This window comes from Schistocerca nitens, chromosome 4, assembly GCF_023898315.1.
Source record: "Schistocerca nitens isolate TAMUIC-IGC-003100 chromosome 4, iqSchNite1.1, whole genome shotgun sequence".
Taxonomy (NCBI): domain Eukaryota; kingdom Metazoa; phylum Arthropoda; class Insecta; order Orthoptera; family Acrididae; genus Schistocerca; species Schistocerca nitens.
The window spans coordinates 817,564,892-817,577,764 of NC_064617.1; the positions used below are offsets into that span (position 1 = coordinate 817,564,892).

General features: G+C 37.6%; 1 protein-coding gene across 6 annotated transcripts; it reads right to left on the minus strand.

Moving 5' to 3' along the window:
- Positions 1-10,315: 10,315 nt before the first annotated feature.
- Positions 10,316-12,663, minus strand: LOC126251702 (uncharacterized). 6 transcript variants are annotated; one of them, XR_007545774.1, is made up of 3 exons: positions 11,839-11,978; positions 11,607-11,723; positions 10,316-10,723 (listed from the first exon to the last, which is right to left on the minus strand). XR_007545774.1 is itself a non-coding variant. In XM_049952291.1 (3 exons), the coding sequence occupies exons 1-3, from the start codon at positions 12,491-12,493 to the stop codon at positions 10,334-10,336; spliced, it is 810 nt and encodes a 269-aa protein (XP_049808248.1). In that variant the 5' UTR covers positions 12,494-12,663; the 3' UTR covers positions 10,316-10,333. The 6 variants fall into 6 exon arrangements, 4 of the variants coding, with proteins under 4 accessions (XP_049808248.1, XP_049808252.1, XP_049808250.1 ...); XR_007545775.1 differs by having other exon boundaries at positions 11,825-11,950; XM_049952291.1 differs by lacking the exon at positions 11,839-11,978 and adding an exon at positions 12,191-12,663.
- Positions 12,664-12,873: the final 210 nt, after the last annotated feature.

A 12,873-nucleotide genomic window follows, 5' to 3' on the forward strand; every position in this document is an offset into this window, starting at 1 on the left:
GACGAAAATTAAACATTCATGAGAGACTGGAATTCGAGAGTAGGAAAAAGGAGAGTAGGAAAAAGGAGAGTAGGAAACATAGTAGGTGAATATGGATTGGGGCTACGAAATGAAAGAGGAAGCCGTCTGGTAGAATTTTGCATAGAGCATAACTTAATCATAACGAACACTTGGTTCAAGAATCATAAAAGAAGGTTGTATACATGGAAGAATCCCAGAGAAACGACAAGGTATCAGATAGGATATATAATGGTAAGATAGAGATTTAGGAACCAGGTTTTAAATTGTAAGACATTTCCAGGGACAGATGTGGACTCTGACCACAATCTATTGGTTATGAACTGTAGATTAAAACTAAAGAAACTGCAAAAAGGTGGGAATTTAAGGAGATGGGACCTGGATAAACTGACTAAACCAGAGGTTGTACAGAGTTTCAGGGAAAGCATAAGGGAACAATTGACAGCAATGGGGGAAAGAAGTACAGTAGAAGAAGAATGGGTAGTTCTGAGGGATGAAGTAGTGAAGGCAGCAGAGGATCAAGTAGGTAAAAAGACGAGGGCTAGTAGAACTCCTTGGGTAACAGAAGAAATATTGAATTTAATTGATGAAATGAGAAAATATAAAAATGCAGTAAATTAAGCAGGCAAAAAGGAATACAAATGTCTCAAAAATGAGATCGACAGGAAGTGCAAAATGGCTAAGCAGGGATGGCTAGAGGACAAATGTAAGGATGTAGAGGCTTATATCACTAAGGGGAAGATAGATACTGCCTACAGGAAAATTAAAGACACCTTTGGAGAAAAGAGAACCACTTGTATGAATATCAAGAGCTCAGGTGGAAACCCAGTTCTAAGCAAAGAAGGGAAAGCAGAAAGGTGGAAGGAGTATATAGAGGGTCTATACAAGGGCGATGTACTTGAGGACAATATTATGGAAATGGAAGAGAATGTAGATGAAGATGACGTGGGAGATATGATACTGCGTGAAGAGTTTGACAGAGCACTGAAAGACTTAAGTCGAAACAAGGCCCCGCGAGTAGACAACATTCCATTAGAACTACTGACACCCTTGGGAGAGCCAGTCCTGACAAAACGCTACCATTTGGTGAGCAAGATGTATGAGACAGGCGAAATACCCACAGACTTCAAGAAGAATATAATAATTCCAATCCTAAAGAAAGCAAGTGTTGACAGATGTGAAAATTACCGAACTATCAGTTTAATAAGTCACAGCTGCAAAATACTGACGCGAATTCTTTACAGACGAATGGAAAAACTGGTAGAAGCAGACATCGGGGAAGATCAGTTTGGATTCCGTAGAAATGTTTGAACACATGAGGCAATACCGACCTTACGACTTATCTTAGAAGAAAGAATAAGGAAAGGCAAACCTACGTTTCTAGCATTTGTAGACTTAGAGAAAGCTGAAACTTTCTGGCAGATTAAAACTGTGTGCCCGACCGAGACTCGAACTCGGGACTTTTGCCTTTTGCAGGCAAGTGCTCTACCAACCGGGCCTGAGTGCTCTACCTACCGGGCCTGAGTTGTGCTTCGGTAGCTCAGATGGTAGAGCACTTGCCCGCGAAAGGCAAAAGTCCCGAGTTCGAGTCTTGGTCGGGCACACAGTTTTAATCTGCCAGGAAGTTTCATATCAGCGCACACTCCGCTGCAGAGTGAAAATCTCATTCTTACAGAAAGCTTTTGACACTGTTGACTGGAATACTCTCTTTCAAATTCTAAAGTGGCAAGGGTACAATACAGGGAGCGAAAGGCTATTTACGATTTGTACAGAAACCAGATGGCAGTTATAAGGGTCTGGGGGCATGAAAGGGAAGCAGCTGTTGGGAAGGGAATGAGACAGGGTTGTAGCCTCTCCCCGATGTTATTCAATCTGTATATTGAGCAAGCAGTAAAGGAAAAAAAAAAAAAAAAAAATTCGGAGTAGGTATTAAAATCCATGGAGAAGAAATAAAAGCTTTAAGGTTCGCCGATAACATTGTAATTCTGTCAGAGACAGCAAAGGACTTGGAAGAGCAGTTGAATGGAATGGACAGTGTCTTGAAAGGAGGATATAAGATGAACATCGACAAAAGCAACACAAGGATAATGGAATGTAGTCGAATTAAGTCCGGTGATGCTGAAGGAATTAGATTAGGAAATGAGACACTTAAAGTAGTAACGGAGTTTTGCTATTTGGGGAGCAAAATAACTGATGATGGTCAAAGTAGAGAGGATATAAAATGTAGACTGGCAATGGCAAGGAAAGTGTTTCTGAAGAAGAGAAATTTGTTAACATCGAGTATAGATATAAGTTCAGGAAGTCGTTTCTGAAAGTATTTGTATGGAGTGTAGCCATGTATGGAAGTGAAACATGGATGATAAATAGTTTGGACAGGAAGAGAATAGAAGCTTTTGAAATGTGGTGCTACAGAAGAATGCTGAAAATTAGATGGGTAGATCACATAACTAATGAGGAGGTATTGAATAGAATTGAGGAGAAGAGGAGTTTGTGGCACAACGTGACTAGAAGAAGGGACCGGTTGGTAGGACATGTTCTGAGGCATCAAGGAATCACTAATTTAGCATTGGAGGGCAGCGTGGAGGGTAAAAATCGTAGAGGGAGACCCAGAGATGAATACACTAAGAGGATTCAGAAGGATGTAGGTTGCAGTAGGTACTGGGAGATGAAGAAAATTGCACAGGATAGGGTAGCATGGCGAGCTGCATCAAACCAGTCTCAGGACTGAAGACCACAACAACAACAACAACCAAAAACCATATTATACTTGCAAAGTCGAAATATAATTAATACAAACATTAGAATGAAGCATAATTTACATGTCTTAAGTCCAAATATTCCAGTACTTTATAAATGAAACGCCTAATAAGATACTTTTTTTTACTTTTTTTCTAGGTATCTGGGGAGTTTCAGTTTCCTCCCTGATATCTATCAACAAACATGTTAAAAATTTCTGCAAGATATCTTTCAGAATGCACAATCTATACGAAAATTATTTTTACTTCTAGAAGTGTGGTTGTGAATTTCACAGTTCACATCAAATTCATTTTTATCATTAAGTATAAATACCATTTGGGAGTAAATGTATTGACACATTTACTGTCGATTGGTATCTGTCATTATTGTCCACAACTACACTTTTGAATGCTTGGCAATAAGAAAGCTGTCTATCACTTTCGGGCAGCATGTGTTTAGTTGACATTATCCCTGTTTCCTTAACCTTCCCTTTCTTCCTGGACATGCTGCCTTGTATTGAGATACAAGCTATGGTGGGTACTCTGAAACAATCACATAGGCCGATCTGCAACAACAGCACTACCCAGCAGCAGCTGTCGCCCACATTTTTTGAACAAACTAAAACGGACAGAAAGGAATTAAAGAGATTAGCTGTCCATGGGCATTGATTTACATTAATAGGGAACGTTGCAATCTGGTCCCAGACTGGGATTTGAACCCGCATGTCCTGTTTTCTAGGCAGATGTGCTGACTGGTATGTCATCCAGACACAGTGATCACCACAACTACACTGACTACATTAACAAAGCTTCGGTCAGACCCAAATTTCTCACCTTATACCACACACTACTGATGCAGTGCCTCTGCTCATTAGCCTCGTCACTTGCGGCATCTCACTAATTCCTGTACGAGTTCATGCTTGGTTGCATCTGCACTGAAGGGATCAATGGCCGCCATGGCCTTAGTTATATATGTGGTGTCTGTTCTTTTGGAAATGTCCAAAAGAACAGACAGAACATATATAAAACTAAAACATAGCTGTTTCAAAGAATGAATAGACATGAATTAGCTGTCTTGTTTTTCTTAGTGATTGTGAATGATAGATACATAAAATCTCAGACACACCACTGGATTTAACAGTGAAAAACAGAGTAAGGAACAGTGCATCTGCTGCATAATGAACAGATGTACATGAGAATTAATCTGAAACAGTTTTATTTTGTGCTGCATACAGTTTAAATATAGTGTAGCCATACTTCAGTTTCTGTGTTTTTAATATCAGTGTTCTTGACGTTGTATTGCCCTAATAAAAATTATTCTGTCACAAAGTTTTCTAGTCCCAAATTTACAAATATTTTTGTAAGTAGCAGGAGCTTCCACTGTATAACTTTGTTTATATTTTGTTGTGGGCCAGCATTGACTTACGATGTCTGGCTTGTGCAACTCAAATTGCTGCAAACATATGTTCACTAATTATACATGACAAGCTTCAAGCAATACTCAGTCATTTGCAACATAAATATGTAAAGATAATGTATGTTTAGAACCTACTTTTTTTTTTAAATTTGCCTACTGTCACCTTATAATGCAATTTTTGGGTACAGTGGCAAGAGTAGTGGCATATATCAGTATACATTGTAGTAACCAGGTGGTCTAGTAGTACTGAAGGGGAACAGTATGTTGTATTTCAGTCATACTTGGAGCCCCCGTTCTCAGAGGATTAATATGATCAGTTTTGTTAGATGGGTTAAGTTATTTAAAAATATACATTTTGTATTATTTATATTTCCGGAATTCCTTTGGGTCTCTTAAGCAGAGAAACCACAAATACATCCCCACCAGTAATATTAATACAAAGTATTTATATCTAGTTTAAGTTTCGGCTACATCTAATTAATAAAAACAAATTTCCCATTTATTCAAGTTGTCTTGGCAATTCCCACATTGCACTTGTACCATTATCAACCACAAGTTATCTTCAGGCTCAGAACTTCAAAAGATGCCTACTTCAGGTAGCCTACTATAAAGAAAATGATAGAACTGTGATTCTAGGAATTGTTAATGCACATTGTAAGTTCTTTCATACAAACATTGGTGCAAATCTTGGGGTAAACAATGGGGCATTTTTTAACAGCAATTAACTGTTTGAGGCTTAAAGAGGAACAATATGAATTAGCTAGCACTGGAGAAAGTGGAATATTTCAGGGGCCCTGAATAGCCATACGTGTTTGTGGCAGCTAACGCATTTGCCCTGAAACGGTACATAATGACACTATATCCTGAGACAGGTATCTCAGTGGAACAAAAGGTGCTGTAGTATCAACGGAGCAGAGATCAAGAGCAGTCAAAATGCTTTTGACATTATAACCAATAAGTTTCTGGTTCTCCCAAGCCCATATGTTCCTAAGAAGGTGGAAACTATTAAGAACCTGCCATGTTCTGTATACAAGCAGGCATTTTCACAGTAAATCACTATCATCTGAAATTGAATGACTTGTGTAACATGGAAAGTAACATTTGGAATTGAGTGAATTCCAATATGACATAAAAAGCATCCGGGTGAGTTCACCATGAAAATGAAAGGCGATTTCAGAAATTATTTCAATGTAATTGGTGCTGAACAATGGAAATGGGAAGCTGTGTGATATTTGAATGTGAAAAATTTTCCTTTGCATCTGCTACAGGACAAATACAATAATTATTTTTAACAACCACATACTTCTGTTGTTCTGCAATATTTACTGAACATATTATCGTTAGTTAATCAGCATTATAGTACCTCAGTTATAACCCACAACTGATGTATGTTAAATGTCATACAGCCCTGTGCCACAAGAGTGAATATATGGGTTCTGCATAAAAAATAATTTATTTTAATTCTAATTTTCACTGAAGATTTACTGTAAGTGTTTATTTAAAATGGGAGGTATGATTAATGTAGAAGTGCCATCGTGAATTCTGTGACAAAATTGTCATCTTTTATGTCTGTGAAAAAAGTTTTGTAAGATTTAATTGAAGGCTATTTCAACTAATATTTCCATTTGTTCCTAATGAATATAATATAAGCTGTTGTTATTTCAGTGCTTATTCCATTTCAGCTTTTTAGTGCTGCACTTGTTTATTATTGTTGTAGCCACAACAGTAGACATAATAATAATAATAATAATAATAATAATAATAATCTAAAGAGTTTGCTGCCACACTGGTGATAAGAAGGCGTGTGTGTGTGTGTGTGTGTGTGTGTGTGTGTGTGTGTGTGAACTTCCACATGGACATAAATTATCAAATTTTGATTAAAAAATATTGGATCTCTTATCAAACTCTCTTTGTACACTAATAAACTGGATGTATGCTAGTGGCCATTTTCCAGAGTGGCTAAAAAGAACAGCTGTCATCCCTATTCATACAAAGAGTAACAAGATATGCACAAATTATTATTGTCCAATTTCACTGGTATTTATTCCCTACAAAATAATAGAGAACTGTGTACAAAAAGATATTTGCAGGTATTTATTTGTCTGAAAACAACATTCTGAGAAAATCTCAGGATGGTTTTAGGTTCTTATTATCAACAGTGAAAGACATCATTTCTTTTATACAAATATCCAACCTCATTTGAATGAAGGTTATCTACTGAAGCTATTCTAGTACACCTAAGCAAGGTATATGATTCAGTGAACTAAAGAAACTTACGTGTTATGGAGTCAGAGACTCGGAACTCTCCCTCATAAGCCCCTGTCTCAGTGACAAGAAACAACCAAAAGTTCCAATACTTAGTGTAACTCGAAGCATTCATCAGGGTTCCGTGCTTAGCCCTTCACTGTTTATAGTACACTGATGTCCAAAATTAAAGGAACAAGTGGAAATTTTGTAATTTTGCATTTATTTGCCACAAAACAATATAAACAGATGATAGTAAAGAAGAAACAATGTAAAAAATACAGATCATAAACAACTGCAACATGCAAAGGGTAGACAAAAAGTACTTCATTTTTTCCAACTTAACGTATTTGCACACACATTCCGACAACTGTTTAATGTGCTCAGTATGAGGTGTGACCACCTCTGGCAGCAATACAGGCCTGACAATGGGGCATGCTGTGAATGATGTCATCAATCTTATGTTGAGGTGATAACGCCCATTCTTCCTGCAGAGCTGCTCAGAAGTATTGGAGAGTGGTTGCTGGATGCCGACATGATGCAAGCAGTCTCCCTGCTCCATCCGAGACATACTCTATGGTATTCAAATCGGGAGAGCAAGCAATATCTTCAGTTTACATGAAAACATCAACTACCTCTGCTCTATGAGGTAGAGCATTATCGTCCACCAATATGAAGTCTGGACCCACTGCACCTCGCAACAACCGCACGAGGTCCCAAGACTTTGTCACAATACCTGACAGCAGTTAGACCTTTTCGATTCACCTGTACAATGTCATGAAGAGCTGTCTCAGTGGTCAACATAATTCCTGCCCACTCCATTAGGGATTCTCCTCAATACTGGTCTCTTTCCACAATGTCTGGGTGCTGAAATCGTGTTCCATGTTCCCTCCATATGTGAATCCATCAAGAATCATTCTCCAGACCAAATCAGGATTCATCTGTGAAAAGAATATTGGGCCACTTTTCGACCGTTTAGATGGCAGGTTGATGACTCCACTCTAGATATTCCCTTCTGTGAAGACGCATCGGAGGTATAACAGGTCTCCAACAATAAAGGCCACTCTACCGAAGCCTTCTGCATACCGTTTGCCTCGATATAACATGTCCAGAGTATGCTGCGAAGTTAGATGCCAGTTGCCATGCAGTACTGTTGTGCCCTTACAGCCAAATAACGGTCCTCTCTATCTGATGTTACTTGTGGTCACCCCTGCCCTGGTCTTTGGGATACAGTTTTTGTCTCTATAAACTGTTGTCACATCCGAAAAACAACAAAATGATTCACATTAAGCATCTGGCCACATCATGTTGTGACTGTCCTGCTTCCATTCCTCCTCTGGGCCATATTGCGCCATACTACCTCGTTTGACAGGTGTCCTGACGTCATGATGGGCGTGGTTGACAGTTGACCGGAATGCCATTTTCTGTGCAGAACATGATCATATGGACGTGTTGTCAGTTTGTATAATTATGTCATGATTTAGACACAGGATGGGAAAACAGCAGTTTGTTGCTTTAATTTTGGACACCAGTGTATTTGTGAATGATCTTCCATGTAACATGGTCTGAAAAGCTGTACTTTATGCTGATGACACATCATCATTAGCTCTGGGAAAGAAATAAACAGATTGAAACTGGAAGATTGAGTACCTTACCTGTCTAGTACATGGTCCAAAGCCAATGAGTTATCCATCAACTATGAAACAACAGTGAACATCATTTTCAGTTTATCAAGCAGTGAAACTGAATGCTCAACTGTTAAGCTACTTGGTATAACCCTCGATTTCAAATTAACCTGAGACAAACACACAGACCATGCGTGAAGAAATCTCTCAATTGTTACCTTTTTACTGACTATACTACTGACATTTGTAATAACACCCTTGTTGCTGAATTCCCACTATTCCTTCTTTCACTGCCACCTGCTACATAGTATCCTTTTATGGGGACCAAGAAATTTTCACCTCGCAAAGAAAGGCTATCAGGACTATTTCTGGAGTTACAAACCCTAAAACCTTCTCCGGACCACTTCTTAAAGACTTAAAATTATTCATAGTCTCATCACTTTTTAGACACTGCTGCCTACTAAAAAGTAGTACAGCAAAATAAAACTAAGCAAATGAAACAGATAACTACGCCCACAGCTAGATTAAAGAAAATACAGTCTAGTTATAAATACCTGGGCATAAAATTATTTAATACTTCACCTTAACATGTGCATCACATCTCAATGACTTTAAAACAAAAACTGAAAAATGGTTGAAAGAAAAGGCTTTCTACAATTTTTCAGCATTTCAAAACTGTTCTAAGAATGACCTGAGATACTAAATTATTTCTAACTGTAAACTAGGCTATTTTGTATTTAGTCAATAGTTTATTTGATACTTCTGTACACTATTTTCTATGTACTGTAAAATTAAGAAATTGTTCTCTAGTGTATATTTTATGTGCCTTGTATTATTATTATTATTATCATCAGTATGTTTACTGTAACTGCGTGTTTGATGTAAACAATGTGTACTGTTTTTACTGTGCAACCACCTTGATAATGTGTACCAACCACACTGACACTCCTCTGATAAATAACTAGAGAGAGAGAGAGAGAGAGAGAGAGAGAGAGAGAGAGAGAGAGAAGTTATTTATTAGTCAAAGTATACACTCCTAGCAGCAGTAAGAGTAATGTACACACAAACCACACACTCGCTCATATTGCACTTTACTTGTGTAACTTTTTTTTTAAAAATTTCTACATTTACATATATCAATACAAACCACTGCGATGTGCCTGGAAAAGTGTACTCCCTGTGGGAGCTACATGTAAGAGCTTGTAATAAATTCTTAGGTTCAAGGCTTTTGTATGATATTTGGCCTATATCTTCAAGTGTATGCCAGTTAAAGTTTTCCAGCTCCTCTATGCTCTCCCATATATTATACAAACTTGTAACCATTTGTGCTGCCCTTCTTTGTATGAATTAAATATCCCCTTTCAGTCCTATTTGGTACAAATTCCAATATTTAACAATATTCTATGATGGAATGCAAACTGATTGCGTTTTCCCAGTATCCTGCCCATGAACCAAAAGCTGTCACTTGCTTTAAATATGACTATGGCTAGGTGACTTATGTTCCATATCCATACAAATTGTTAAACCCACATATTTATGCAAGTAGACTGATTCCAATTGTGTCATTCTGTAGTCATAGCATACTATTTTTCCAGGTTTATTCTTGCAGAGAAGGAAATAGCAACCAGCCACTTTTTATAACGCTATTTATTCACATAGAAAGCACCAACCAGTATTCGAAAACAGCCCAATGTTTTTTCATTTTGTGAAGAACACAATTTTACAATTCTGAACATTTAAAATCAGGTATGACACAATATTTGTGCAGCTGTTTTCAGATACTAATTCATTAAGAGTAACTGCATCAGCTATAGAAAGTCTGAGATTACTGTTAATGTTGTCTGCCAGGTTATTAAAATACAACATGAAGGGCAAAGGTCCCAATACAGTTTCCTGGGGCAGGCCTGAAGTTACTTCTACAGCTGTGGTTCTCTTCAAGGTATCACAACTCACAGACAATAAATCACTTTTCAGCACATTACCACATAAAAAATAAAACAGAAAACAACACTCAACTGGCAAAAATAAGAACATATGATCCTGTACAGCTCTGATATCACTGTTAATGATATTACAATACTACCCATACCAAATCACACTGTCCTTCAGACTGATCAGATTTACAGTGATTTGGTAGCACTCAGTATATTATTACTACTGCTGACAGCCATCATTTTGATCACAGCCATGCGTCACATGAAGAATGAATTGCAGGATTCACACTGATTTCATTTTCCTTCAATTAAATAGTTATGTTTTTAGAAAGTAAACACAAATGCAATATACACAATGTTTTATTCATTATCTAAAGTATCATAAACAATTTTTAGTATTTTTTGCTTACAGGCATTCCTTGCTTCTCTGCATTTTATTTGTCTCATTTCTGTTGCCAGATATTTTACAAAAACAGTTATGTCATCATCATAACTTTCCTGCAGTCTGTCTACAATTAATTGTATTGCAGTGTCATAACTGTCACTATTGTTTCTTTTTCTTGCAGTAGACGACCTGGATGTAGCGCTCTCTGCTGAACTCCATGAGGTTTGTGCTAGTGGTACTTGTTCTAGAATTGAATCAGATTCAACTAGTCCTATGTCCTTCACGTCACTTTCTTCTGTAAATTCAATGACATTGCTCATGGAAGATTCCACGACATCACTTTCATGTGATGTGCTTTCATCTGTCTGAAATGTACAAAATAATGACTGAGCTAAAAATGACCATGTTGTTCCTTTGTAAAAGCTAGAAAGTTATTATTATTTACTTAGAACATGCAAGTCACAATAAATACACAACTATAACAGCTTGAACTAAAACTTTGTAGTTTGCCTCACCTGTATTTGATATTCTGAGGCTATGGTGTTTGAGTAAATAGTAGTAGTGGTGGTGGTGGTGGTGGTGGTGGTGGTGGTAGTAGTAGTAGTAGTAGTAGTAGTAGTAGTAGTATTTTAGTCATAATAGTAGCAAATAAAAAATTCAATTATATAAAATATATTTATCCTGCCTGAAAGACCGCACCAGAATTAAAATGAAATGTTGAAACAAGGTGGTCAAATAAGATCACAGGTATGAAATAACCAGTAGCAGTGCATTATACTCTTGCTGTTGGTATATATAAAAATCTCTGTTCCAATGTTTAGCAATCACTTTACATCTATCAGTGGTTTCCTATACAAAAAGTGCATTTTTAGTGATATATAAAGACAATGGCAGCAAAAGAGAACAGGGCAAAATGTTTTCAATCGGACACAATACATGCAGATGTGCACTGCCAAGATTGTGTAAAAATTTTTGTTAAATTAACATTCCTATCCACCTAAAAGTCATGACAATTCTCACTTTGAAACACACACACACACACACACACACACACACACACAAACGCTCTCGTATCCGCATTCTGCTAGCGGCGAAACGCATATAAACAACATACAAGCAATCTACTTCCAAAAACTACAAGCAAATAATCGGAGTTCTCAATGCAACGTCAAAAAGTAATCGGTAAACAGATGCATGCAAACAACGATGGCTTTCAGAATAAAAATTATCATCAGTAAATGTACATACCTGAAAACTGTCACTACATTCCATAGTCTGTAGAGGAGCAGAGTTCCTAATTCGTGGCATGTAATGAGCGTCTAGAAATTCGAGTTTCTGAAAATACCACAAACCTGGCCGATATATCTGAAAGTGTAAAGTGACAAATAAAACAGGATGCAATTTATATTCAGCAAACGGTATACTATTACCCATTATTCATAAACCAATTAGCGAGGAGTGAATACTTAGGTAACATTACAATGGGCCGATGTCAAAGCGTAGGAAAAAAAATAACAATGAATAAATACAGAAATACACAGTCCCGATGATCCATTGTGCCGCCAGAAAACAAGTTTACGTTTTGTCATATGTCATGTGCTGTGATTGGCTGATATAAACATACCGACGCCATGTTGGATTACGTGTAGTGAACCTTAAGTGACGTAGTTAGAGGTTTTTGTACTTCACGCACTACTGAGATATGCAGTTTAATTGCAGCACATACTATTTGATCTTCCAATAATGCATCTTTTATGAGCACACTATGAGGGACAACGTCTGGAAATGTGAGGTCGGTCCATCGTAAAATTACTAATATGGTAAATACTTACATCATCTTCGCAGGTTGCAGTCCTCATACTCTCTTTCCTCTTTCGATTTTCCACGTTGAACATGTTCCTCATATTCAAAAATTTCGTTTGACACTCCTTTGGATTGCTCAAATGAGGCCTAACACATTTCACTTTAAAAAATACACGAAAAAGCGCCTCCGCACGACAGCGTTTGTTGTAATAATTTTTACTTTTTACATTGTAAAGACATTGTTCTTCTTTCATAGCATCTATTAGCACTGACATTTGTTCTCTTGTCCATGCGGTAGCCATGTTGCTCAGAACTGAAAAGGGAAGAGACATGCCTGTGACGTAAATATCGTTCTCGCATCGTATTGGTTCACGTTTCGTACCACTTTGCTAAAATCTCTACGCATTTTTCGCGCGTGAACGCCTCAAAGCGTGTGACCTCACGAAACTCGTTATGCCCCGTAGTCCGTGTTTGGACAACTTTAGAAAAATGTCTTCCCTCTACTCCAGTAGTGTAACGGATCGTAAACTAAATCCTTTCTAGAGCATATATTCGTACCACGAGGAGCTTAAATAAACCGTTCAGTTTTTGTTCCTTCTACCTGTTCTGTTGTGATAACGTTTTTCGGCTTCCCCTCTGGCGGAAAGGAACATTGTTCGCAGCCTCGGTACGTGTCCCGCTGTTCAGCACCTACCGGTACTTGTTTACCTTT

Excerpts from the sequence above, each read along its gene's own strand:
- LOC126251702 (XM_049952291.1), bottom strand. The coding sequence starts at position 12,493 with ATGTCTCTTCCCTTTTCAGTTCTGAGCAACATGGCTACCGCATGGACA. Across the intron at positions 11,724-12,190 it reads CTGCAACCTGCGAAGATGAT|ATATATCGGCCAGGTTTGTG; the intron begins GTAAGTATTTAC and ends TTACACTTTCAG. Across the intron at positions 10,724-11,606 it reads AATGTAGTGACAGTTTTCAG|ACAGATGAAAGCACATCACA; the intron begins GTATGTACATTT and ends TGTACATTTCAG.